The sequence below is a fragment of the Malurus melanocephalus genome, unplaced genomic scaffold, assembly GCF_030028575.1.
Source record: "Malurus melanocephalus ecotype Western Australia unplaced genomic scaffold, MMel_1.1 scaffold_162, whole genome shotgun sequence".
Taxonomy (NCBI): Eukaryota; Metazoa; Chordata; class Aves; order Passeriformes; family Maluridae; genus Malurus; species Malurus melanocephalus.
In genome coordinates, this window is record NW_026623394.1 from 1,138,865 (window position 1) to 1,166,364 (window position 27,500).

The 27,500-nt window shown below is 56.1% G+C and overlaps 3 protein-coding genes across 7 annotated transcripts in view; 2 read left to right on the forward strand and 1 right to left on the reverse strand.

Annotated features, from left to right (window-relative positions):
- The first annotated feature begins 2,509 nt into the window (after positions 1-2,509).
- Positions 2,510-8,228, forward strand: GIT1 (GIT ArfGAP 1). 4 transcript variants are annotated; one of them, XM_057371988.1, is made up of 21 exons: positions 2,510-2,851; positions 2,930-3,042; positions 3,127-3,232; positions 3,306-3,392; positions 3,496-3,626; positions 3,704-3,798; positions 3,878-3,920; positions 4,101-4,127; positions 4,413-4,461; positions 4,549-4,621; positions 5,238-5,335; positions 5,411-5,522; positions 5,601-5,728; positions 5,806-5,958; positions 6,041-6,268; positions 6,379-6,432; positions 6,704-6,790; positions 6,896-6,969; positions 7,059-7,241; positions 7,364-7,427; positions 7,527-8,228. In XM_057371988.1, exons 1-21 carry the CDS (start codon positions 2,516-2,518, stop codon positions 7,737-7,739), a joined length of 2,454 nt encoding a protein of 817 aa, XP_057227971.1. In that variant the 5' UTR covers positions 2,510-2,515; the 3' UTR covers positions 7,740-8,228. The 4 variants fall into 4 exon arrangements, with proteins under 4 accessions (XP_057227971.1, XP_057227974.1, XP_057227972.1 ...); XM_057371991.1 differs by lacking the exon at positions 6,379-6,432; XM_057371989.1 differs by lacking the exon at positions 4,101-4,127 and having other exon boundaries at positions 2,511-2,851.
- A 116-nt stretch (positions 8,229-8,344) lies between these two features.
- Positions 8,345-12,066, forward strand: ABHD15 (abhydrolase domain containing 15). The gene is made up of 2 exons (XM_057371993.1): positions 8,345-9,312; positions 10,489-12,066. The coding sequence occupies exons 1-2, from the start codon at positions 8,480-8,482 to the stop codon at positions 10,964-10,966; spliced, it is 1,311 nt and encodes a 436-aa protein (XP_057227976.1). The 5' UTR covers positions 8,345-8,479; the 3' UTR covers positions 10,967-12,066.
- A 3,482-nt stretch (positions 12,067-15,548) lies between these two features.
- The window catches only part of TAOK1 (TAO kinase 1), a 64,839-nt gene continuing 52,887 nt past the window's right edge, over positions 15,549-27,500 (reverse strand). Inside the window, exons 18-20 of one of the 2 annotated variants that reach the window (XM_057371986.1) lie at positions 24,822-25,034; positions 23,553-23,735; positions 15,549-20,105 (exon numbers count right to left, since the gene is read on the reverse strand). In XM_057371986.1, the coding sequence (XP_057227969.1) occupies positions 19,644-20,105; positions 23,553-23,735; positions 24,822-25,034 (858 nt within the window). In that variant the 3' untranslated portion in view covers positions 15,549-19,643. The remainder of the gene's footprint in view (positions 20,106-23,552; positions 23,736-24,821; positions 25,035-27,500) is intronic. The other variant, XM_057371987.1, reaches the window with a different exon arrangement.

Genomic DNA, 27,500 nt, shown 5'->3' on the forward strand with positions numbered 1-27,500 from the left:
CTGCTCCCCATTAACCCTTTTGCGTCTCCTTCTCCGCCCCACATTCGAGACCGCTTTGCACCCCCTGGGTGTCCCCAGGATCCGCCTGGTTATTCCTTTCTGCACCCCACTCTGCACGCCCAAGGGACCCTCACTGAGTCCCCCGTCTGCCCCCCAGGAACCCTCCGATATGCCCCCGGTGAAACGCCTCGATGAAACCCGTGACCCCGTTGGTGCACCCCCTTTTAACCGCCTGGAATACSCTAACACACCCCCAAGATAGCCCCGGTACCCCCGCATGCCCTTCTCCGTGCCGCTCCGATGCACCCCGCATGCCCCCACCGCCCCCCTGCACCACCCGCAGCCTTCGCACCCCAGCGCGGGGGCTGCTGGCACAGGCTGGGGGCGCGCCGGTCGCTGCCGGCAGCGCTGGTGACCCTGTAAAGGGGACGATGGCGGGGGCCACCCTCCTGCTCCCCGCAGCAGCCCACGGGCAGCACCCACCGCAGCCGGATCCGGGCTCGGCGGTGCCGGCTGGCTGAGCCGGGCGGCCGCCGCGCTGCAAGCCAGAGCCGAGCCTGGGCAAGACCGTTCCCATCCCCGGCGGTGCCGGTGCACGCCGGGCACGAGCCCCCACGCCGGGCACGAGCCCGTGGGCGTCACGGTGGGTTTGGCCCCCCTAAACCCTGCCCACGGTAGGGCCGGACCCCAAACCTGCCCGCGGCCGGTGCAGGTGGCCCCACGGCAATGAATGAACGGGTCTGCGAGCCGGCCCCGGAAAGCTGCCCGCGGGCCAAGRCTGTGCCGAAATTATTCCGGCCACGTGCCAATGGCCGGATCCTGCCAGGAGAGCTGTCGGCACGCGTGGGCGAAAGGCTGCCCTGCCTCCAGGCATCCCCCGTGCCGCCGGGCGAGCGGGGGGCCAGGGGTTCCCGGGGCGGTGCCGGGGCTCCCTGCTGCGGCCAGGGGAAATGGAAACCAGTTTCTTCCAATCTCTTATCGCCTGGCAGCCATGGGAGGAAATGAGTTATAAAGTCCAGAGGCCGTTTCCTATCGCGCTGGGAGTACCCGCTGTCGCTGCCGGGGATGCGCTGCCTGGCCCTGYGTGGGGGGTGCCCGTGGGGTGCTCTGATCCCTCTGCCCGGGCTCCCTTGGCCCCGTGCGGGGATGCTGGTTGGCCCCAGCCTTGCCATCGCGGGGCCGAGTGCTGGGTGTCAGCCCCCATCCCGGTGCGGGGATTGAGGTGCTGGGAGCTCGCTTGGACTCCGGGATCCTCCCAGGCTTTGGGGTGTCCCTGTGCCGGCGCTCCCCGAGCTGCTGCAATGCCCACCCGCATCCCACCACCTGCCAGCTGTCGCAGAGCGGGAGGGGGTGTTGCCCCAGGGGTACTCTGGAGCCACCCGGTCGGGGGGCCGCGGGCCGGCTCCCCCCGCACGGAGCGTCCTGTTCCCGGCGGTGGCCGTGGGCAGCGGGCGCGAAGGCACAGATGCCGCCGCACCGGCTGCCAAGGCGCTGCCATCTGCGTGCGCGGGGCTGCCAGGCTGGGGGGGCCGCCACTCCCCCCGGCCACCCCACCCCGGCCCCGGGGCACTGCAGCGTGGCAGGATGCCGTGCCCCCCAAAACGCTGTCGTCCGGGCTCTGGGGGGTGCGTGGGGAGGGGTCCGGGACCCTGCAGGGAGGAAGGAAGTGGGGGAGGCTTGGCTGCCTGCCTGCCTTCCTCCCTCTGTGAGGTCGTGGGGTCACTGTCACCCCTCAGGGCCATCGGGCTGGCCAGTGCCGTCACCCCCCAGTATCCCCGGGCTTGGGGCTGCCCCCCCTGTAGGACAGTGTGATGTGTGTGTGTAGGACCTACAGAAACAAGGGGAGGGGGTGGGGCTGGGCAGAGGGTGGTARGACTCCCCCCAGTCGTGCCCGGCAGAGGGGACACCTGGGGACGATTCAGCATTGTCACCCCGTGCGTGGCTGCCTTTYGGGGGGAGGGGGGCTGTGACCCAGYGGGRGTCCTCARATCCTGTCCTCATGCTYGTGTGAACAGCTGCAGCCCAAACGGCCACACCACGGGTGCCGGACCCCCTGGTGCCCAGGACCCGTTTTTGGGGTGCAGGCGTGGGGAGCTGCTGCCTGGCCGGGAGCAGTGCCCCCGCGAGTGCCGGGGCCGGTGCCAGCGCGGGGCCAGCGCGGCTGCTCAAACGGTCCTTTGTTCCCGGCGGGGACACAAAGGGCTCCAGTCCGGCTGGCCGGGGCCAGCGGCGGGGCTGGAGGGGCACGGCAGCGTGGGGGGCCATGGCACCTGCCCCAGAGCTGGGGTGTCCTGGGCGCTGGCTGCACTGGGGTGCTGCGGCTGCAGAGCTGGTGACCACCCCTGCGTAGGAGCCCACGGACTGGGGGTGCCCACCCTTTGTGGGGCACACTGCCCCTGTCCAGGACCCTCCAAACACCCACCCAGAGGCTCAGGGGGTGAGTGACCTCWCAGCAAATCAGARTGTCCCTGCTCAGGGTGTGCTGGCATCACCCCCRCCGCCGGCCGCCCTCCTGATGGTGGGGGGCCAAACCCTGCCCCGCTTTTGGCTGGTGGTTGCTATGGGAAACCCGTGGGTTTCCCCTGCTGATGGGCTGAGCCCCTCTCCATCTCACGGGAATGGTTGCTGTGGCAACGCATCCCCCCTGCTGGTTGGATGGATGGTGAGAGGACCACATGGGGAGGGGACACCCGCTGACACCCCCGTGCCACCCCCAGACCCTGGCTGGGCGTCCATCAACCGCGGGGTGCTCATCTGCGACGAGTGCTGCAGCGTGCACCGCAGCCTGGGCCGCCACATCTCCATCGTCAAGCACCTGCGCCACAGCCCCTGGCCCGCCACCCTGCTCCAGGTGGGTRTTGGGGACRCYGGGATGTGGGGACACGCACAGCAGGACCCCCGTGCCCACCGGGCCTGCCTGTCCCCGCAGATGGTGCACACCTTGGCGAGCAACGGCGCCAACTCCATCTGGGAGCACTCGCTGCTGGATCCGGCGCAGGTGCAGAGCGGGCGCCGGAAGGCAAACCCCCAGGACAAAGTGCAGTAAGTGCCCCCCGTGCTGTGGGGAGGGGCTCAGCCCCGGCTGGGAACCCCCTYCTCACCCCAAAACCCGCTGCCCACCCCCAGCCCCACCAAGTCGGAGTTCATCCGTGCCAAGTACCAGATGCTGGCCTTCGTCCACAAGCTGCCCTGCCGGGATGACGACGGTGTCACTGCCAAGGACCTCAGCAAGGTGGGGTGGGGGCTCAGGGACCCCCTTTGGCCGTGGGGACGGATCCCCCCATTACCAGCCCTCTCCYCCGCAGCAATTGCACTCGAGCGTGCGGACGGGCAACCTGGAGACCTGCCTGCGCCTGCTCTCGCTGGGTGCCCAGGCCAACTTCTTCCACCCGGTGAGTGCTGCTGGGGCTTGGGCACCCCAGAATGGGTCAAGAGGGGATCTTGGAGCCCCATCCCACGTGCGGGCTGCGGCTCTGAGGCTGCCCATGCCTGCAGGAGAAGGGCACCACGCCACTGCACGTGGCCGCCAAGGCCGGGCAGATCCTRCAGGCAGAGCTGCTGGTGGTCTACGGTGCCGACCCTGGGGCGCCCGATGTGAATGGCCGGACCCCCATCGACTATGCCAGGTGAGGGCAGGGAAGGGGGTGACCCCTGCCTGCAGCCACCCCTAGGGTGGGCATCACCCCTGCCGGCCCTCCCACAGGCAGGCAGCGCAGCACGAGCTGGCGGAGCGGCTGGTGGAGTGCCAGTACGAGCTGACCGACCGGCTGGCCTTCTACCTCTGCGGCAGGAAGCCGGGTGAGCGCAGGGGTCTGGGGTGAGGGGGCTACCCTGGAGTGACCACGGGGCCCCACTGACCACCCCTCTCTTTGCGCAGACCACAAGAACGGGCACTACATCATCCCGCAGATGGCTGACAGGTGAGCGCCCGGCGCCCGTGGCCCCGCTGCCCTGTCCCATGTCCCCCCCAGTGTCCCCGCTGGGCTGAGGGGGGACCCCAGTCACTGGAGCATCCCTGGGGGGCGGGGGGTCGGCGTGCCCGCGCGTTTAACGTCCGCCTTTATCCTGTTCTTCCCTCCGCTGCCTTCTCCGGAGCGCAGGGTGCGCCCAAAGTGCATGGCACAGAGGTATTGTCCGCTCGGCTCCGGGGGCCCCCCATGCTGCTGGCATGGGYCCCCCCTGCAGCCCTGGCCGCTYGGCCCAGCCCACACCCGGGGGGCAYTCRGGGAGGGGGGTCCCGCTCGCCCTCTGCCACCTCATCCCCCTGTGCCTGCCCGCCGGCCCTGCTTGATGAAGCCCCCAATGCCTGAGGGGGGTCCCTGTCCTGGTGGGGTGCAGATGGGGACTGTTTTGGTGGGAGCAGGCCAGGAATAACCCCCACTTTTTGCTTCCTCCCTCCCCGTACCCCCCAGCCTGGACCTCTCTGAACTGGCCAAGGCAGCCAAGAAGAAGCTGCAGGCGGTGAGTGGGGCCGGGGCAGGGCTGGGGGGTGGACGTCCCCGCCTGCTCCTCTCCTCCTGCCTGACGCCTTCCCCCGTCCCGCTGCAGCTCAGCAACCGCCTCTTCGAGGAGCTGGCCATGGACGTGTACGACGAGGTGGACCGTCGGGAGAACGACGCGGGTGAGCGGGGGACGCGGGGCGCAGCTCCCCGGGGCCGGGACGGGGCGGGCGCGGCGGCGCGGGGAGGAGCAGGCGGCGGGGCCGCGGCTGAGCCCCGCGCTCCCCCCGATCTGGAAGCGTCYGCCGGGACCGCAGGCCCCTCCTTCTTCATTCCTACGGCCGGGGAGGTTTGCTCAGCTGAGGGGCCGCCGCTGGGTGCCGGGCTGGGGTGCTGCCGGAGGTGGGTGCCGGGATCCCCCGGGGATGGGGGCTCAGCCTGCAGCGGTGCCCTCGCTCTTGGGGGTGACGGGGCGGGGGCTGACCCGTTTCTGTTTCGGGGCGGGTGCCAACAGAGGTGTCAAACCCTCTTCCCGCCGGCTGGGGGGTGCTGAGCTGGTGCCTGGAAGGGTGAGGGGCACRGAGGGGTCCTGCTGGGGGGCGCAGAGGGAACCCTGGCCCTGCTGGGTGTCTGGGGGAGGCGATTCCCGTCAGCCCGGCCGGGCTCTGCTCCCAAACCCGGCGGGCTGGCCCCGCGCCCGCGCCTGCGTCCTGCCGGCTCCGGGCCCTGCAGCCTGCATGGCCGGGGGGCTCCAGCCCCGGTGTGGCCCGGGGTGTGACCCCAGGTGCCTTCCTGCAGTYTGGCTGACGACGCAGAACCACAGCACGCTGGTGACGGAGCGCAGCGCCGTCCCCTTCCTCCCTGTCAACCCCGAGTACTCGGCCACGCGTAACCAGGTGAGGGCCCCTCCAGGCGCGACTTCTCTGCTTGCCCAGACCTCCACTCACCCCTTGTTCCCCCTCCTGCCCCAGGGCCGGCAGAAGCTGGCCAGGTTCAACGCCAGGGAGTTCGCCACCTTGCTCATCGACATCCTCGGGGAAGCCAAGCGCCGGCAGCAGGGGAAGAGTCTGCTGAGCCCCACAGGTGAGGAATGGAGGGCAGTGAGGTTGGGCCSAGCGCTGCCCCCTGCCCTGTGCTCAGCGCCCCCCTGCCCTCCCCCAGACGCCCTCGACTACTCGCTGCGGAGCCAGAGTGACCTGGACGACCAGCACGACTACGACAGCGTTGCCTCTGACGAGGACACRGACCAGGAGCTGCTGCGCAACGCCTCCCGCAACAACCGCGCCAGGGTGAGCCCGGGCCCCGGCCGGGACCCCCACCYGCACCCCTGGCTCTGGAACCTCACACTGAGCTCCTCTCCCTGCAGAGCATGGACTCTTCCGACCTGTCGGATGGCCCCATCACGCTGCAGGAGTACTTGGAGGTGAAGAAGGCTCTGGCTGCCTCCGAGGCCAAGGTGCAGCAGCTGATGAAGGTGAACAACAGCCTGAGCGACGAGCTGCGCCGGCTGCAGCGCGAGGTGGGTGTGGGGCCTGGGGAACCCCCTCCTCAGCGTGCCCCCCTRCTCCTCGCTGATGCCTTCCCTGGTGTGCCGACTGCAGATCCACAAGCTGCAGGCAGAGAACACGCAGATCCGGCAGCAGACTGGTCCTGCACATCCGACCCCGGCCCCCAGCGAGCGGCMGGAGCACGGGCACCCCCCAAGCACGGCCCCCCCGCACCGCCGGGATCGCCAGGCCTTCTCCATGTAYGAGCCGGGCTCGGCGCTGAAACCCTTTGGGCAGCCGGTGGATGACCTGGTGACACGGCTGCAGCCCTTCAGCCCTGGCGTGAGTGTGCTGGGGTGGGCGGGAGGGTTTTGGGGTGCAGCAATTTCCCCCAGCCCCAACAGCGTGCTGGGTCCCACCCCACGGGGCCGTAACCTTTCGTGTGTCGCCAGGAGGTGGAGGACGAGGCTCTGTACTCCATGCACATCCCGGCCAGCGTGTACCGGGTAAGGGGGCCGCAGCGGGGGCGGCTCCTGCATGGGACATGGTGGCTGTCGCCTGCCCAGGATGTGGCCTTTGGGATGTCCCGTCCCCCCGCCGCCCTGCACCCCCCCGGGTCAGGCCGGGGACCTCCCCAAGGGACGGCGGCTGCGGGATGTTCCTGCATGCAGGGTGGCGGTGTCCCCTGTGCTCRTCCTCCCCTGCACGTCACCGGGGTCGGCTCCAGACCCTCCTGCACCCTGTTGAGCTTGGCCTTTCCCTCTTCTCCCCCTCCAGATGCGGAAAGGTCCGTCTGCCTCCTCGGTGCCCTTCCCTCCATCCTCCCCGCTGCTCTCCTGCCCGCCTGATGGTGCCCGACACATGGTGATGTATTGGGGACGGGGAGCAACTCTTGGGGTGGGGAGACCCCCCCGATCCTGTGTGGGGATGGGGCTGGGCAGGACTTGACTCTGCTCCTCTCCTCCCCAGAGCAAGCTGGACCGGCACGGCAGCGGCACCGACAGCGACTACGATAACACACAGGCTGGTGAGGTTCTGATCAGGTGCGTGGTGGTGCTGGGGGCTGCACCAGGGTGTGTGGGGACACAGGGACACGGGGCTGACACCCAGCGTGGTTGGCTGGTCCCTRCAGCATGGAGGGGAAGCGGTTTGTGGAGCTGAGCAAGGATGAGGACTTCCCSCACGAGCTGGACCCGCTGGACGGGGAGCTGGACCCTGGGCTGCCCAGCACCGAGGATGTCATCCTCAAAACGGAGCAGGTCACCAAGAACATCCAGGAGCTGCTGCGGGCAGCACAGGAGTCGAAGCATGACAGGTACACCTGGGGCACAGCCTCAGGGTCCCTCTGGACACCAAGGGGGTCACAGAGGGCCATGCCTTGTCACCCACCATGGGCGGGAGCCATTGTCCTTTCTGACCTTTTCTCCTTGCCCCCAGCTTTGTGCCCTGCTCGGAGAAGATCCACTCGGCTGTAACGGAGATGGCATCGCTCTTCCCTAAGGTAGGAAGGCGGCATGTCCCTATGATGGGGGTGATCCCCACCAGACACTGTCAGCACCCTCAGCGTGGGTTCTGACACCGCTCCTGTGCTCTGCCACAGAAACCGGCRCTGGAGACGGTGCGGAGCTCCCTGCGGCTGCTCAACGCCAGCGCCTACCGGCTGCAGAGCGAGTGCCGCAAGACCGTKCCCCCCGAGCCCGGCGCCACCGTGGACTACCAGCTCCTGACCCAGCAGGTCATCCAGTGTGCCTATGACATTGCCAAGGCCGCCAAGCAGCTGGTCACCATCACCACGCGCGAGAAAAAGCAGTGAGCGCCAGCCCATGTCCCCCGCCCCGGCCCCCGCGCTCTCAGTTTCTCCCTTCCCTCGGGCAGCAGCTGGCACCTGGGGCAAGCGTGGCTGCCAGTGGCCTTTTCGGGGAGCCGGGGCACTGGGTTCCTCACGCCCCCGTGCTGCCAAGGAGCCAGTGCTCAGCCTGCGGGGTAGGTGCCTGCGCCCCCTGTACAGCCCCCCGCCCGCCCCGCGGTGTGCGCCTAACTTATCCTGTACATAGCCTCTGTAGCTGTCCGTGGCGGCGGTGGCCTTGTACCCCCACCCCCCACCAAGTCCCTCTCTGGGTGGCCGGTACCCCCCGGGGCCACCCACGGCATTACACTGGACTGGGGCGCCCGCGGATCCCCCCTGCCCGGGCGTCCTGACCCCCTCCCCGGGCGTCCTGCCCCGTGCTGGGGCTGCGCTCCCCACTGTAAGATGTGTCCTTGTACATTTGTATCAATAAAGGTGTGAGCATTGCACGGGCGCCCGTGCCCCGGCTCCTGTGCCCACCGAGGGTCCGTGGCTGCTGCAGGGGGTTCAGCCCCCCCGGCGCCGGGCAGGGCTTGGCCACGTGTCCCTCCCGTTTCACCCAGTCCCCTTGGCCCTGCTGGCGGCCATCCCCGGCACAGCCCTGCTGTTTGCCCAGCCCCGGGGCTGGGCTTTCCCAGCACGGCCCCGCCATCGCTCTGCGAACCCGCCGACCGTCGGGGCTGCCGGCCGGGGCTCCTGTCGCCTCCATGCTGTCCCCGGAGGGTTTGGTGGCTGCGGCCGCGGTGCTCGTGGGGCTGGGCCTCCTGGCTTGGTGCCTTTGGGCACGGAGGCTGGAGCTGCCTGGAGACGTGGGAGAAGAGGAGGAGGAGGAGGAGGGGATCCCCTTCATGGCCGAGGAGGGCTGGGGGCACTGCCGGTTGCTTTGCAAGCCCTCGGCTCTGGCCCAGCACCTGGTGCGGAGCTTGGGGCGGTCAGCGGCGCTGAGGGGGGGACGCTGGCCGTGGCCGCGCTGGCCCCGGCTCCAGATGCTGTGGCAGCTCCTGCAGCCACCTGAGCCGGAGCCGKTGGTGACCCGTGAGCTCCTGCAGCTGCCCGACGCTGGGCTGGTGGCCCTGGACTGGCTGGTGGGGCCGTGGGGGGCTGCGGGTGGCAGTGGGGGGGTCTCCAGCCCGGTGCTGCTGCTCATCCCCAACGCTGCAGGGAAGGTGACGGCGGGGCTGCTGCAGCTGGGGCTGCGGGCGCTGGAGCGGGGCTTCATCCCCGTCATCTTCAATCGCCGCGGCCACAACGGCTGCCCCCTCACCACGCCCCGGCTGCAGCCCTTCGGGGACCCCAGGGACCTGCGGGAGGCTGTCACCTACCTGCGGTGCCGGCACCCCTCCGCCTCGCTGCTGGCTGTCAGTGAGGGCTCGGGCTCGGGGCTGCTGCTCGCCTACCTGGGCGAGAGCGGCTCCTCCAGCCGCCTGGCCGCCGCCGCCTGCCTCTCCCCCATCTTCCGTGGCCGCAACTGGTTTGAGGCCGGGATGCCCTGGCTTTACGAGTGGCCGCTGCTCCTCCACCTCAAGCAGGGATTGAGCAGGTCAGTGGARTCCCTTGGGCTTGGGAAGGTGGAGSGGGGTGCCCTGGGAACCCCTCGGTGCTCCCCGGGGTGTGCATGAGGTCGGTGCTGCTGCTGTCACCGGGAACCCCAGTGCAGGGGCGGAGGTGCTGAGGGCAGCAAAATGTGCTGGTTAATGAACACCAGCCTGCAGCCGGCTGCCATGGGGCCAGCTGGGCCACCACATGTGTCCCCAGCCTGGCTGGGGCTGCAGCAGCATCTTGGGGTTCCTGAGCTGGGAGATCTGTCACTCCTGGGAGGGGTTGGTGAAGCCCCTGTGTGATGCTGGACCCTGCGGGTATGAGGGGGGCTGGCCCCTCTCCCTGCACCACCCCTTGTCCCTGGTACCCAACCCTCCCGTGGGCCCTGGGGGTGGGCAGGGGGCTGTGACAGCCGCCCTTCCTTCCCAAGGGGTCTGGATTCCCAATTGCCCAACACAGCCAGGCTGGAGTGGGCCGAGCACGGGCTGGGACAGGACACAGCAGCCTGGGCCAAGGCCTCGGGCAAGTGGCACCTCCCCAGGTGGTGCTGAGGGCTTGTGGAGGGCAAAGGGACCCTGCAGGTGGGCAGATGGGGGCCAAAAAAATGCAGGCAAACCCCAAAATATGGGAGCAAACAGGTGGCAGGTGCAGCTGCAGCAAAGCCCCGATGGGTGCAGCAGATACAGTGCTTTCTGCAGCGATGGGGATTGGGGGGTGGGCAGCAGAGGGTCTCCCCCCTCCCTGTTTCTCGATCCCCACTGCTAATGCTGCTGTCACGGCAACGGAAAGGGAGCGCCGGCTGTGGCCCGTTGTCATGGCACCTGGGCTGCACTGTGGGGACCCTCCAGGATCCCTGGCGAGGGCTGGGACAGGCCCCTACGCCACTCTGCTGTTGGGGCACTCGAGGTCACCCCTATTCCCTGCGGGCAGGGCCAGGACTGTCGAGTGGCCCATGGGCACACGAGCTGGTGGCACCCCCACGGCAGCATCCCTGTAACCCCCAGCTCCAAGTGGCATCCCTAAGACCCTCAGCCCCCATGGCAGTATGCCCCAGCCGCTGCCAACACTCCTGTGGCCCCCATCCCACGAAGCATCCCCTAAGTCCCCAGCAGCGTCCCCATAGCCCCCAGCCCCCGGTGGCACCCCCAAGCCCACAGCGGCCGCCCCATCCCCGCAGGTACGCSAGGTCCCTGGCCGAGGTGGTGGACACGGACAGGCTCCTGGGCAGCCGCTCGYTGCGGGAGCTGGAGGAAACCCTCTTCTGCCGGAGCCGGAGCCGCCCCAGCAGCTGGGAGTGCTACTGGGAGCGCAACGAGCCCCTGCGCGACGCGGACGAGGTGGCGGTGCCGGTGCTGTGCCTCTGCAGCGCCGACGATCCCGTGCGCGGCCCCCCGGCCCCGAGCCTGCCCCGGGAGCTCTTCCGCAGCAGCCCCTACTTCTTCCTGCTGCTGACCCCGCACGGGGGGCACTGCRGCTTCCCCCGCCGGGGGCCGGGGCGCTGCTGGGCCCACGAGGCCGTGCTGGARTATTTCAGGGCCATGGCCGAGTTCCTGCGGACAGAGGAGCGGAGGAAGGGGCTGCCGCGGCCCCGCAGGTGGGGGGGTCCCCCCGTCGAGCCCCCCGTGTTCACCTGGCAGAGGTCCTACACGCGGTAGCCCCCCGGGGCAAGGTCTCACAAAGGCAGGCAGACACTCCGTGTACTAAAATTACTTTATTACAGTTGATTTTTTTTTTTAACATTTCCTTTGCTATGATACAAAGGATACTTACAAACAAAATATTACATATGACCTTATTTTTTTTTTTCTCTTCTCTTATTTTCTGACAACTTGGTAACAGCTTTAAATGCACAATCTATACAATTAATACAGGTTATATATGAGCTATAATGTATGTTGAACCAGAAGAATACCAGAATACTGACAATATACTGTACATTAAGCCTTACCAGTTAGTGCTCGTGGCATTTTCTACAAGAAGGAAAACGCACACCTGTAGATTCACTCATACCAGCTGGTGCTACCAGACACGGAAGCAGGAAGGAGTTTAATTCCCCTGGTTAAATCCTTCGTGGCCCATCACCGTGGTGCTGAGCCTGGAAACCTCAGACCAGTGTTCATAGTAAAACAGCAGATATGTGTGTGTTTTTTTCTATCTAATGCTCTGTGGCACAGCACGGCACCGGCCGGGCTCGGCCATACCTGGATAATGCCCCAGAGCAAACGGCCACGGCGCTGGGGCCGGGTGCTGGGCGAGCTCTTGTCGGGGAGCTGGACCTCCTTAGGGAGGGGGAGAGGAGGAAGAGGAGGAGGAGGAGGAGAGGAAAAGCAGCAACAGCTTTGCTGTCATCAGCAGGCAGCTCTTGGGTTTGTGCACATGAACAGGCGGGTGCCGAGGGGGGAAGAGCAAGCCCAAGGCACGGCGATCCCGGCACAGCTCCGAGCCCAGCAAACCCTCCACSGGCTCGGGCAGCAGCTGCCCTGTGGTCACCTCCTCGCCAGGAAAGGTTTGCTTTTGTTTTGCAGCCAAAGCCAGAGGTGTGTGGCTACAGGTGTGCACTTCCCCTCCTCCCGCCGGGGTCTACATCGCACTGATAAGGTTACATTTTTGTTTTTTATTTAATTTTTTTTTTCTTTTTAAAGCAACCAGCAAGTGAAGCATTTTTTTAGTTGACTGGCAAAAAGACCTGGCATTTGCACAAAAGCTGCAAATGGAAAAGAGCCATCCCCTCCTCCCACCCGCTGCATCCCAGCCCAGAAAAATCCCAAACTGTTGGTGGAAGAAAGAAAAAAAAAACACAACAGGGGTGGAGGAGAGGAAGGGGAGGGGGAACAGGTTGGAAAATACCAGGTTTGAGTTAACATTTCCTTGACTTCACACAATGCTTGTGCAAAAAGAAACAAACCCTCCCAAACAAACAAAAATCCCAAACCCAGAAACATGCTGGAAATAATGAAAACAAATGGAAAGTAATATATAAAATTAAAAATATAAATAGGATGTCTGGCTGACTGGTAGAAGAATAGGTCATTTAGGTTACAAAAAGGAATATACATTCAAGAGGCTCTGAACCCAGTGGGGTAACTGATGTTAAACTTGTGTTAATAGTTAGGCTAGAATTCTCAAGTTTGTCTTTAAAATCTTCACAACACAAGCAAGCTATTTTTAAAAAATATACACTATACACACCTCACACAGCTTCTCCTATCCGTATTACACACGTTACGCTACCCTCCCATCCACTACACCGAGGGGGGGTCCCACTGCCAAGGGGCCCGGGGTGTCCCCCCATCCGGTCCCGACCCCCCGGCCCCGCGGTGGCGGTGGGGCAGCGATGGCTGCGGGGCCGGGCAGGTCGCTTGGCCCCTCCACATCTTTACCACAACCTTCTCAAAGCATTTACAAGTCACCAAAGGGCTGTAGCCTTTTATGTTATACACACTTCACTTTGCAACGTTAATTATTTACATCAGGGCTGCCCCCCCATCTTTTAGCTGTTTCTAGGCAGGTAAAAAAAAAAAAAAARTTCCTGTTCCAAGCAAGCAGGGGGAAGAGCTGTGGGGGGTTAGGAGGGAAGAAAAGCTGAAGAAAGGAAGCGGGTGGTTTGCTTGCCAGAAGCCAAACCCGTACGCGCACGTCTGCCTCTCCTTCTCTGATCCTTGAATCCTTACAAGCTTCCATTCCCTACAACCTCCAGGACAGCCAGACCCAGAGAGCACGGCCTCACCGGCGCTCAAACTCCTCTGCTCGCAGCTTCCTGGGATGCTCAGCACAGCTACTGACTCACACGCTTGCCTCTGCCACAGGACACGGAGCATAGATCCTGACCATTCCTAGGAGCCCACCCTCACTCAGCAGCAGGTCTTGCAGGGCAAGCCAGCTGTGGCAGGGCAGGAACAGCAGGAACCCCAAAAGCCACCACACTGCACCCCAAACTCGCCCTTGGCAGCTGCCACCAGCCACAGTMAGGCTCTGCCGGAGCCGTGCAGACACAGCGGCCGCCGACTTCAGCTTGTCAACAACCCTGCGCTGATTTCTGCACTCTGCTGAGCTCAGAGTTGCCATAGAAATGTGTGATCCTGGCACTAAAAGCAGGCAACGATCTCAAATCAAAGTCTTTTTTTGTTTTGGGTTTTTTTTTTTTTTTCCTCCAGTAGATTTAGATGAACTCGGATTTAAGACAAAAGCAGTTGGAAAGGGAAAAACAGATCATTTCTAGAGAGATTGAAAAACATAGTCACAAAGCCGGTATTAAACTGCAGCAAAGAACCTGAACTTGGTTCCTGTTGAGTTCAGCTCCAGAGCAAGCTCCAAGCCACTGCTCTGTCCCTCGCACTGCCCTCTGTGCGGCACACGACGCTCAAGGGAAGGAGATTCCACACAGCCACCAGGGAAAACCCAGCCGGAAGCTGGAAGCTGAAAGCCCCGGGCCAGCGGCTGTTGGCCTCCCCAGCTCGCAATATTTAAGCACAAATTCCTTACAGCATCATTGGACAAGTCTCAGGGATTAGGTGCATGCTGAACTACGACTGGCAATTACAGTAGCTTTTTGCTAGCTGGCACATACTGTATCTATAAATTTTAGTACAAAAACTTAAAAAATACAGAAACTAGGTCAATTTGTTAACTACATATTTACAGTTAATTACAATTCTTTTCACTGACAATAATTAAACTAATTGTCAGTGAAAATTCAAACTGTGCATGTTCTGAGGTACCCGTACTCAAGGGTGGGGAGTGGGGCAGGGGGCCRGAGGGGCGAGGTGGGGGGAAGTTTCCCCCTGGGTTTGTTCACATCCATGGGGGCAATACTCGGCCCTCCTGGTTCCTGGTCTCACTGTGTGCACTCAGAGAAAGCAAGGAGAGCGGGAGGTGACATTGGGGTCTGTTTTCCCTGGGACATGGCTTTAGGATGTTTTGAGGATGCCAGGCAGGTGCAGAGCCAATGGTCATGTCCCAAACTGCCTTCTCCCCTCCAGGGAGCCTTCAGGTGAAGTGCAAGTATCGAGACCCACAGCTCAGTGGTTAAGGTGCTTGTTTGCCGGCAAATCCGATTTACTAAGTCCCTCTCTAGCTGACAAAGGGCTCGCCCTTCCCCGGAGAAGGGGGCAGGGATGCAGCAGGCAGCATCACAGCCCCAGCTGGCTGAACTTCATTGCGCAACAGGAACCCGGGTTATCTGCAGCCACCGCTCCCTGGTGAGGTGATGTTTACTAGAACCACTAGATCTATCAGGTTTTCTTATTTTCTGGCTGTAAACAKCAACCCCCAACCCTCCAAAGCGCCTCACATGTATTTCTCAAAAGATTCCGGCTCAATCGATTCGTAAAAGTGCAAACTCAAAACAACCGCAGCAGAGGGACAGTGACCAGTATCCCTGCCTGGGTATCCACTGCTCCTCTGTCCTTGGCACACAGCTCTGGGCTCACTGCGGGCCAACACTGGCATGGGAACATCCCACAAACAGGAGCACAGCTAAAGACAACACCACTCCTTGGGAAAGGGTAAGAACGACCCAACCAAACCTGAGCCTCTCGTAAAAACTCAAAAGAGATCTTCCAAAAGGGACAGGGTGAAGAATTGCCTCCGAATTCTCTGGTAGCACAAAGAGAGCCCAGGATTGGCATTCTGCTGAGCTGGCGGGGCGTCCTTGGGGGAAATGCGTGACCTGACACAGGCGGGAGCTGCTTATCCCCTGAACTGCCAGATGCCTCCCTAAGATGGGGTCTGTAGAGGACAAAGGAGAAGGTCAGAAGGGTCTTCACAGCTTGAGGAGCTGGTGGTGTCCAGCATGGCACTCACCCCTCTACTATGAGAAAGACCAGGGCAAGATTTCCTAGAACTGCAGAGCAAGCACCCAGGAGAGGAACGAGGCTGTCCGCTGCTGGCTGGACTCGAGTGACAAACACATAGGCCTAAGCAGAATAAAGAACGGGCCAAGAGCATCTCTGTGTGTAAATATTGAATGTATAGATCATACACACACATGTACTTTAAATCTTCCACTTGAGCTTCTCTTTTGCCCCTCCACACAACCTAAGAACCTCCAGGTATCAGACACACGCTAAGGCAGTCAGAGTGTTCAGAGCTAGCGGCGGCTCCACCTCAGGAATGCCAAAAGCCAGTGCCGGTGCAGCGAGCCAAGACCGTGCCGGGCTTGTGATCTCTCACGGTGAGACGCAGCTGGGGACTCTGAGCTCAGCCTGCTGAGCACTTCACCGGCCCACTCACCGCCTCCCCTGCTCGCCTATCGCTAAACCATCTTGTTTTCCTCTCTGCTGCCTTCTGACTTTCTGGTACCCTCAGGGAGCTCCCTCCTCTCCTTCACAGCACACCCGCAGCAGCTACCCTACCYTCTCATGCCCCAGAAAAAGCAAGCTGCAATTAGCAGGGCTGCACTTCAGCGAGGGTTCAGCCCTGGCACAGCCTGTGCCATGCCCATGCCCTCGCCCCGAGAGCCCTGCTGAGGGGTTGCTTTTGCTCACAAACAGGAGCGCTAAAGAACAGCAGAACTGAAGTGCCCTGACAGAAATGCACAGCATGAGGTGTGTGTGCACCTATACCCACACACACGTACATACAGAGTATATAAATATATACAAATGAGATACCATATATATATCCAGAGAGATGTGCGTATTCAACAGAGTAATGGTAGACAGTGGTACGATAGGATTTATTGCCTCTCAAGAAATGGCACGTAAGCAGGGTTGAGGGGCTGGGAGCGATGGATCCTGGGGGGTTAAACAACAGCACAGCCCCAGGATCACCCTGGCTGCACCCCCGTGCAGGTCACAGCGAGTGTGCAGCACACGTTCTTCCGGCGCGCGAGGGCTGGGKGGGTGGGACACAGAGCGATGCCAGCCTGGCCGCAAGCCAGGCAAGTAATGGCTGCAGGGAATTTTTCTGTGGAGAAGTTTGGTATCACACCACATATTTAGTTGTACAACCTCTTTGAAGCTCACAGGCTTGGARGGAATGCAGGTGAAACAGAGCTGTGGCCTCCATTTCAGCGCTGCATCTGAGAGGAAAGCATGTAATGTTCAACATGGAAGGGAGAGGTGGCTGCTGGCTCCCTGGGACCACGGAGAACAGGGAAAACAGGGTCCCTTTCACTGATTTGAAATAAAACCAAAGGAAACTCGAATCAGAAAGAGATAAAAATGCTGGCTACTCTGTTTTTCCATCTCTGGGCTAAGCTACACCAGAACTTCAGGTCTTTGCAGAGGGGAGAGAAAAGTAACCACAGAAAAGAGACTTCAAGGGTCAAGCTGGTGATTTTAAAATACTGCAATAAAGTTTGCAAAGTAGTCCACACAGAAGAGTTCCCCAGTGTTAAATACAAACGTAAGAGATGCAAGAGAACATCTTTGCTGAGGTACTGGAGTAGTTTCCACAATTTACAGATTACAGYAATTTTAAAACCAAAGTTAGGGCATGACTGCAATGAGCACAATATGGAGCATTTGGCCTCACTTAAAAATGCCTCACTTTTAAAAATAAAGAGTTTGCAAACTGATTCAGAGAGTGTTTGCATCTCTCTAGTGCACAGTTGTTCATGTATCTCAGAAAAAAATCTGAGATACATTAAAATTCTCAACACCTAGGGCCTCCTCAAATACCTCTAAGGCAGAGCCTGACCCTGAGCTCCTCTGGCTACAGCTGTGTAATGAGGTGCTTCCTCTYGAGATCAGGCAGTTTTGGGACAGCTTTTCTTCCCCCACGTACACACAGGGACACACACATTTAGACCAGTTGATCTGAATCAGTTTTTGCAAACTATTTTAATTAAAATATTAACTTGTTGGAATAGTCCAGGTCTGCACATGATATACATGTAAAAATGGTTACTACACAATTCTTTTTGAATACAAAAAAAGCCAATATGGGATAGCCATCATTTGGATTCAGCATTCAGTCATGCTTGACATTACACAAAGAGATGTGTTGAGAGAATTCTGTTGAAGTAGCTCAATTTAAGCCAGAGACTTTGACCAAATTCAAACCATAACAGAAGCAGAACGAACCCACTGAACTTGCAGGTATAGCCTGTGTGCCCACTGTAGCTGCTGCTGTTTGGGATAGAGGAGCTGAACTCAAAATGCTGTGTTAGCACCATGCTCTGGGCACACCCTCCACACTCACATGGTGAACCCCAAAACAGTTTTGGCCTTTCATTTTGGTTTTGTCTCTCTTTTCAAACCTAGGAAAACACAGGTACCTTTCCTAAATGAGTTTCGCTGCATTTCAACAWCACTGCAATGCAAAAGAAAGACCCCAAAACATCCAATTCCACATAAAGACATAGCAGAGGAAAGGACAGGACAATTCACAGTTACCACCTGCCCCTGGGAGRATCCAGAGGCACCTCCATGGAACCCACACCTCATCCCAGGCTTCTGTCAACTGTTAGTACTACAAAACTCCTTACYAAGGGGCTGCTCAAACATGTTTTGGTAGTTTCCATCTTCAATTAGAGTGATACGCTACATCAGGATGCTAGAAATTCCAGCTGGATTCACCRGACAGTGGCAGAGAGTTAAGGATTGGGAGTGGATGTTAATTTAGCCAATGAAAGAACGCCGTCCTGTCAAGCACTGAACAGCAGCGAGACACTATTTACTATATAAATATGTCACGTGGACAAACATTCGGAAAACCTCGCTTTTGAGCCCTATAAACATATTAAAGGCAAATCCTAGAGTTAGCAGCTAGTGTTTTCTTCAAGATGATTAGTGTGCAAGGAAAAACATTTACAAAGAACCCTGGCTGGTCAGTCCCCAAGACGGAAATCTTCGCCTCAAACCAAACTTCATCTACCTGCTCTTCCCACAGTCCTGGCTGACCCAGACCGTCCTGGCACTGGCACGAGAGCATGGGGGCATCTCTGGTTCCCAGCACTTAGGGATGACACGATGCCACAAAGTCATTCAGTTATGAGACTCCCTGACCCCTTATCAYGGTATGGGTTTCACAACCTCCTTTGCTTCCTTTCAGTAGTACAGCAGCTCCAATGAGCCCTCTGGAAGTAGTGCCTTCTCACACGGTGCGATACGCTGCCGAAATATCACAGCATCTCAAGGGACTGTAGAGGTTGTGAAGTATTGCAGCAATGAAAATAATAAAAAAGGAGCCTCACATGCAGCAAGATCTACAGTGGTGATGTGGGTTAGTCATCAGCTGGGAAAGAGTCATTGGCTCAGCTCCTCCTGGTACACCATGGCAACTAAACATTTCAACAGTTGGCTACACGCTACATGTAAACAGGAAATTGCAACAAGCCAAAAAGGTAATAAATTGGTGGATGTAGTGTAATAATGAAAAACCCGATCAATGGCATTTTGTGACTATGGCATCCTTCAAAACACCTCTGGCATTTGAGACTGATTGGCTGAAAGTCTAAACATTTCTGAATGGAGCAAAAAGGACTACGCTGGGCTCCAAGAATTATTCTGATGCTTAGCTAAAATGAGATGTCACAGTATTAGCTGTACAAGTGCATTACTTACGCTCCTCYGCCCAACCTCATCTGAGCTACCAGCAGCACAGCCAGGGAGTGCCAAAGCAGACAGACAATTTCAAACATTCCTAGCCTGTTTCCTCCAGACAGGTTTACCTACAGAGTTCTCGTGAAGCTGACCAGTGCCTTCTGAGAGAACGTCACTTCTTACACGACATGGAGCGGGCACTTGGGTAGAAGGGCCTTGTTGAGCCCTGGTGTCTCTTGGCCTCTCTTCTCACTTTCTTCCTCACTTACAACTCTTTGAAAATGCCTCTTGGCAGAGGCAATACCCTAGAAATTTATCCAATTTAATGACAAATCAAAATGGAACAGAAGATCCAGCTGTTCCTCCCCTGGATGTTGGTTTAAAGGCAGCTCGCCTGGTTTTTTGCAGGGTGGCAGATCGAAATTTGTGGACATGGGAGGAGGTCTCCATTCTCCCTCAGACTTCCTACATGGATGGCATGATGAGGGCAGTCTGAGGCCCTTCTGTCCTGTCAGTGTGATGACCACCAGCCAACTCTTCTGACTAATTGCATATATTTCTCAGACGCCCTCCCAAGACCCCTCCAAAAGAAAAAAAAAAAACCAAAAACCAACAACAAAACAAAAAACCAAAAACCACCCCCCCAAACCCTGCAGCCAAATACTATGACATCCCAGTTAGTAAACACAAAACGTAATGCTTTACAAAATGAATACAATATTCCATGTGCACCCAGCTTCCACACGTCAGCACCGCACTGAGGAGGCTGCTGGGCTGGTGTCTGTAGGCAGTTTCTGTTGGCAGACAGCTCCAGTGGAATTGCCACCCTCAGTTATTGTTTAAGTTATGTATAAGACATGTGTGAACCATTGGATATTTGTGAAGTAACACTTGTGCTCCTGCTCATGCCCTGCTCCGTCCGTCCCCCAGAAGCTGTCCGCCTCAGAGCCTGGGGGCTGTTGCGGACCCCTATAGCACTACTTCGAGGTACCCCCTGCATGGGCCCCGAGGGGTGACCCCATGGCTGGGGTCCACCTTGCATTGGATGGCCCCAAGCTTGCGGTGGGCCACCCATGGGATGACCCCAGTGAGGTCCTGCACCCCCAGTAGGATTGTGGGACCAGCCAGAAGCTCCCGGGTAGCTGTGGCTGAACGCCTCGGGGGAGAGATTAGAAAGAACCATATTACTAAAACCTAGCCTCATGCTTTCTGAGTCAAAGGCTTCGATCTCGCGAGCTTGACGCTCCAGCAGGCTTCGTATCCGCTCGGTGCGCTCGTTCTGCAATGCCAGCATCTCCTCCTCAATCTAGGAAGGAAAAAAAAGAGACAAATCTGTAGCAGCARGGCAGGCACAGCCTCTGGAGGACCTGTAACAGCAACCCAGGGACTTGCTCCCTGTGTTGGTGCATGAAACTGTTTCTAGATCAGATGTCCATGGACACGCAGCCTGTTCTGAATACAAAAGGGTGAATTTTCTAAGGGTTAAGTCCCACAGACCCACACAGGCCAAAGAATGGTGAACAGCAGTTGGAGTGTGTTGGTCCCCGATGAATATACAAATTTGAGGGATGCAAATCCAAAATTTGCACTGATACCAATGGTTTGACGTAGATTAACCTTTTAAGATGCAGCAGARTCTACAGCTTCCATAGAAGCCTGCTGGGAAAGTGCCTTCAGGTGCAGCCTGCCAACACAGCTTATTGTGACCTTCACTATTTGTAGCTGAATCTGATGATGATTATCATCATGACTGCTGTTTTCTCCAGAATTCAATGCACAAGCCCACATTCAGCTTCCTCTCTAATGTTCACCAGCCAGATTTTCTTAGCTCATGTATTTATCACCTCCTATCTACCCCTTTCCTAATTTGGTTTTCTCATATTTCACTGCCCTGATAACTTTCTCCAGGGTGTGTGACTGAASGCTGAAGGACATAGGCAATGCTGTTTGTGTGGCAGATTATTAGCTAGATGATATGCAAGCTGGCAACTCCAATTTCTCCCCTGTAACACTGTTCCAAATTGGTATCCAAGATTACTTTGGTAGGGGCACTGGGATCAGCACTCTAAATACTGAAAACACAGGACTACGGCCTCCTGACACCCATCAGACAGGGATGAAAGCCTGGCTTATTGAAATCTTTGCAGTCAGGTGGAGAACCAAAACCCATTATCTTCTTGCCAGCACTGAAAAAGCCACTTTTGGACTCAGTGAAAAAGACCAAATGGGTAAAAAGCAGCAGCCAAGACTTTTAGCACAGCTCACTGGCATCTCCCTGCTGTCAGCAGCAACATGGCCAATAGGTGTTATCTTGGTCTGCGCTGAAGGCACTGGGCAGAGCCTTGTACTTGTAAGCACTCTCTTGCCTGAGTCAGGGAATATGCAAAGTAATTTCATCTGGAATTTTGGAAACAATCTGCTCCAGTATGAGTCATCTCCTGAGCCATTTGGGGCTTTCAGAAACTCCTTCTCCACTTGCCTGCTACTCTAGGTGAGTGACAGACTCTGCACCGAGCAGCCCTCCTCACTATTCCAGCTGGAAGCCTCAAAGTCAGCACAGGAAGAAGGTGCCTTCTCTAACATTAGCTCTTTAAAATGCTCTGCTTGTTTTTTTCCCTGCCCAGCTATCTAAGCAGAATCCTCCTTTTTCAATGTCTTCAGCAMGTGACCATTTCTAGTCTCAGTGACAATGTAACACACAGGACTTGGTGCAACTGAACTTCACTGAAAGGCCTGACACTGTGTTAAAGTGACATCAGTCAAACCACTCTGAAAATGAAGTGTCTGAAGCATGTGGGGAGGAAATGACTAAAACTGAAGTCGTTTAAAGACACTCTTGGGACATGCTCATTGCTGGTGTAACACAAACAACATTTTGCATCAATGGGGTTTGGCTACTCCCTCCTTACTCCAGGGTTGGACATGGCACATGTGCTCTGGTGAATTATGGTGACAGGCACCACCAAAAATAAAGAGCAGCCTGCTGAAAAAGAAGCAGACTGCTATGCATACACTAACTAGAGAAATCTGTTTTATTATTGAACACCAAGTACTGACTTTGCCACAGGCTACACATTTATTTGTGCATATAAATGCAGACATTCATCTTGTTCACATACCTGCCCTTTCTCTGGCTGCCAGCTTCAGTTAGCACATGCCAGCAAACACCAGGTGACATCACTGAGGGACCCACACCAGAACACTGGCAACTCTTAGTTCTTACAAAAACAGAACATCACCTCTCCTCCCAAAAAACACCCCTGCAAAAGAACGATGTGTCTGCCTCTGGATCCACATATTTGCCCTTGAGTCGCTGCCAAGTGACTGGAACCCCACCAAGGTGTTATTGCTGGTGCATGATTTGTGATTTTCATGTGCCAAGATTGCACATATTGCAWCAGGAACCTATGAAAGCTGAAGCACCATCAATTTTTTTGCTATTCTAAGGCAATGCAGGGACACAAACACATAGAAAATTATGCTATGTGTTATTTTTATCGTTTTATCTCTCTTAGAGATWTTGCTAAGCTTCCTATCCCTGTTACTGATGCCAAATTCTCCACAGGGGGTTTCCATGCACAAAGACTTCAATCCTGGTACACAATGAAAGACTTCTACAACATTATTACTGGTTGATGTGGGTTTCTTTTGAGTCACTGCAATTTCTAACACTATCTGCAATATATGATCCTCCCACAGAACAGGGAGCACTGGCTCACTGTGGCACTTCCTCCCCAAGCAGCTCATGCCACCAGAGGGCAATGCACCCCCAGAAAAATCCACACTCGTGCCAGGCTGTGACGGGAGCTGGGACTAAAATAACCAACAGTGGTGTCTAAAGACAGCTATTGCACACGGGTGACACATAGGAACTCTGCTTTCACAAATAYGCCGATTTTCTGAGAGTCATTGTCTCCTTGCAGAAGAAAAATGCCAAACAGGGCCATGCTGTCTCCTTGGGGTGCTCCCTCGGCTGGCCAWGAGGTGGAACAGTGCTCTGTGGACTTCCCAGCATCCATCCATTAGTCCCCAGAAGAATTTCAGTGTAAAGAACCTCAGGGCCACAGAGTAATTGCCCTAATTTAATGGGCGATGAACAAAGTTGGGAACAGTTGTGTGAATTGCAATGGCTGACACCCACAGGGGAAGTCAAAGGGGAAAAAAAACTGCAGGAGGAAGGCTGGCTGTTGCACTTCCTTTCACCAGTTTTTGGGGCATTTTCCTTCCCTTGGTCTGTGYAGGCCACTCACATTTCTACACACACATGTGGCACTGCACAGAAAAGCAAACTTCACCAACGAGCACCTGAACACAGGTAGTCAACTACAAGCTGAGATCTGGGGAGCAGCAGATGTGCTGTATCTGTGGCTTTGGCTACTTCAGTTTGCTCGTAATTTCACAGGAAACTGCAGCCCCCAGCTTTAGGTTGGTACTGCCTGTCCTCTGATGGGCCAGGGAAGCCAATCTCCAGCTCAGAGACAGAACAGTTCTCTTTCCCTTCTGCCCAGAGAGGCACGACTCCCTCTGGCACACTTTAGGGAGCTCTATCCCAGCCAGAAGCTGCTCAGGAGGGCTGAGCTGGCAGAAAGTTTAGCCTATGTGTCACTGAGCTTTCAACYCCAGAGAGACAAATACCCAAATGATCTGTGTTACTATATACAGCAAAGGAAGAGCACTTTCTCCCTCATTGATAAATGCAATTTTAGATCTGAAATATGGAGCATGCCAAGGATTGTTCACATGCCCACTTTACCTTCTGCTCAAGGAGGGCCCGGCGGAGGGACACCCTCTGCTCAAGATCACGCAGCTCCCGATCGTGCTGGGCTTCTGCCTGCATCTTGATTTTACTCTGATATGCGTTCAGCAGCTCCAATTCTTGCTGCAGCTGCATCTTCAAAACCTGGCACTCTGCTTCCTGTGCCTCATCCAAACGCAGCTGGGAAAGACAGACAATAGAGACGTTTCACCATGGGGTAACCACTGCTGACACTCCAGGGGAGGACCGCGGTGAGGGGGAGAATGGGATGGGACATTGTTTTCTTAGCAATACAATTGGTCTCTATTGTACTTCGCTTCGCTGAACAGAGGACCTATAGTGACAAAGACTGGTGACAGTGAGCCCACAGCACTGATGCAAGTGATGCTGATGAGCAGTGGCGCCTCAGGAACCACGATCCACACTGCAGAGACCAGACTGCTGGAGGTGCAAACATCCTCAGCTCTCCTTTYGCTACAGGCAAAGAGAAGCTCTCTTGCTCTGTTCTACTGGATTTACCAATTACCTCTACCCAGGAGACTTAAGTCCATAGCCCTGCCAATGCAGGACTTTGGGCACAAGGATATAATGAAATAAACCTAAAAGCAATATGATACTGAACTTTTAACCTTCCCATCGTAAATGAAGCCAGCTACCCTGCCTCACAGTGTTAAATTTGTGTACAAAGTGATGTGAGCAGGACGCAATACTCAAGAATTGCAAAGGAAAGTGCACATTCAGCCATAGCAAGGACTTGAAGCATTGCTCATGTGGTCATTCCTTAAAGAAGGAATCTCTTAAAGAAGGAATCACAGAACTTTCACAACACTTTGACCTCAGATTTACAGTCAAAACTGTGGATTCCTCCATGACTCAATGAGCATCTTCCACTAGCGGGGCATGCTTTGGTTGGTATCATCAACAAATCAAAACCCAAATTAGTTAAGACAGCCAGTTGCACACTGTTTAATGATGCTCTAACAGGGATGTTTATGTTGCCACGTTTCATGCAAAAGCAGACCTCTGGCCACACAGATGCATCACTTTGCATCTCTGCAACAGCAGCTTCAGCTTCAGCCTGCCTGGAGGGGGTGGTAAGTCTTTCCTCTGCATTTGAACTCCACTTTCTAAACACAGAGGAAGGACTGTGCAGGGGATGGCGTGTGCAGCAAGGAAGCAGAAAGCCTGCTGTCAGGATACAGAGCGGTTAAAATGCAAACATCCCTCTTTGGCTGAGGAACCCTGGGTCCCTCGGAGGCGACTCACAGCTTGTGTAGAGAGCATTTCATTAATGCTGTGATCATACTGCTCAGCCAGGATAGCCAGCTTCCGGGTCTGCTCCTCCTTGAGCCGTTTGAGGACAGCTTTATGTTCACTCTTTGGCGTGGTCTCCAGCAGATGGTTTCTCAGTGCTTTGTACTGTCTGGTTTGGATCTTGCATGTATCCTGAAACTGCTTCTTTATCTGTAGTTCTTTTGACTGGAAAGATGGAGGGGACACAAAGAAAAAACCAGCATGTTTCAAATGAACGAAATATCCATTCAAATGGATATTTAGGATTACATTAAGGATATGAGTTCAAGAATCCACAAATGTATATTAACATCTAGAGTGCAAGGAGGGAAGCAAAATACACAAGAGGCAATGACTATTGCTGCAGCTGCTTTGACACTGCTACTGTGCGAAACAATTACAATACAGACACTTTTATAACAAAGCTCCAGCCTAAATACAGCTGTCTCTGCACAAAGAGCCTCACATTTGTCACTGGACTGGATCCAGTCCTGGGTGTTGCTTTTCAAGAAAAGTTCTTGAGGGACAGGACTAATATTTATTAGCACCAAAAGCCATACTTACACGACTGTGCTTGTATGGCACATATATATGAACAGCACTTAATGTTATGGAAAGAAGCAGATCTGGTGCATGGGAGAACACAGGAAAAAAGAGCAATGCTTTTTCCATTGAGGGTTTGATGAATATAAGAYGCATTCTAACCCTTGATATCATGAGCCTGGCTTTCATAAAGAAGCCCCAGAAAGACTAGATGTTTTAAAATGTACACCACGAACAGCAATATGTGCTGGTCTAGAAAACAAAACAATTCCCCAGTCCCACTAAAGGTTTACTGGAGATGGAGTTTTCCTCCCTTTGCACTTGCTAGCATCTCTGCAATGTTTGGAGATATAGCTGTGACTGCACACRGGGTTGGGAGACACCAGTCCCGGAAAAGATATTGGGATCCAGTTTTGCTGTATGTCCTTGATTGTTTTTCTTTGTTTTTACCTGCCTCCAGAGCAGCTTGTGAGGGTTTACATCTACTATATGTTTCAAGATCTTGGAAAGGACAGTGTTCTGGAGTTCTCTGTATCCTTCTATGGGATGGCTGGCAGGGACACTTTTAACAAAGCAAAACCCAGAAGTGATRAGTGATGGTGGTTAACTGACAGATGGTCAAGTTCACCATGGTAAGAATAAATAAATAAATAAACACAAATCACTAAAATCAGACATCAGGGCCTTCCCACCATTAGGCATTACGCCAGAAGCACTAGAGGCACGAACTGAGCACAGGACCAGATTCCTGTTCAAGTTAGAAGAGCTCTGGGATCTGAACCAGGGAGGCAAATATCTGTGCATGGCCACACCAGCCACTCCACTGCTTGCTCCTGGCAMTAACTCAGGGCTCACCAGGGCAGGTGATCAGCACAGCACTTGCAGCCACCTCAAAAGGTGCAGTGGGATCAGACAACACACCCAGCCCAAGCACACTTAGCTGCATAAAACAACAATAATAYTTCGTTAACCTGATGCAGAGAACAGAACAAAGATGGGTTTCATTCAAATCAAAACATGTATCATGAAGAGGAATGCATCACTTTTAACCTTTCTAAATTTCACAGAAAGTTATTTCCTTCCAGGAAACCTTTAAGGTTGTTTCTTACTGCCGTTAAGGGAAGTGTCAGCAGGTTACACATTCCCATCAGGGACCTGGTCACAGCAAAAYACTATCAACCTATTTTGTCCTCATTTTCTGTGAAGTCTTGCTTGGACACCAGACTCTGTTTACAAGCTTCCAATCCAAAAGCTTTAACAACAGGAAACAGAAGGGAGGGGTAAGATTTCCAGTCAGACTTCTGACAAGATCATTTTGACCTAGTATTGTGAAATACAGCAAGAGGGTATTTGCATCACAATTAACACACTCAAAATAATAACAGCCGTTTTCACTGAAGGGTGAATTCTAGTTATGGGTCCTTCTGGTGCTGTCATAGAACAGACACTGACCGTTAAAAAYCTGCTTCCAGGACAAAGGGCCTCACTAAATAACAAAGGGAAAGCCTGAAATGTGCCCTTGAGGGAAAACGTTGCTGGAGAGAGAAACTGAACAAATGGTCAAATTATCTATTCAATTAAAAATACTTGCCTGCATTAGTCAGAAGCAGGAGAAGGAGTTAATGCTAGARAACAGCCTCGATAAAGAGGGGATTGTGCTACAAACCCAACGGTTGTCCACGGGCTGCGCTATTAGCACTGCGTGTACGCAAAGGTGCAGGATTGACAGCTCAAGCCTGAAATCCTTCACTAATCACAGAACAGCCATGCAAAGCAAAGTGCAAGCTTTCCATGCTCCCTGCCAAACGCTCCAGCCCCGTGCTCCCYGGAAAAGGGAAAGGGTTGGAGAGTCTGCAGGGGTGAGAGGGCAGCCAAGCCCCTGCAGCACAGAGGTACCACAGATCCTGCTGTCCCGACTGCAGCCAGGCAAGGAGAACGGACATGCTGCCCACTCGTGTTTGCACCACATCACCTTGGGGAGGCAGAACTCATTCATGCTAATCTCAGAGGGATCAACCTAATACAGCTGCTTCAGTTTTATTCAGCTCAAGAGTGCAGCACAGCTTCCCTGTGAAGTCATCAGCTATTTATACACTATATCCTTGGAGA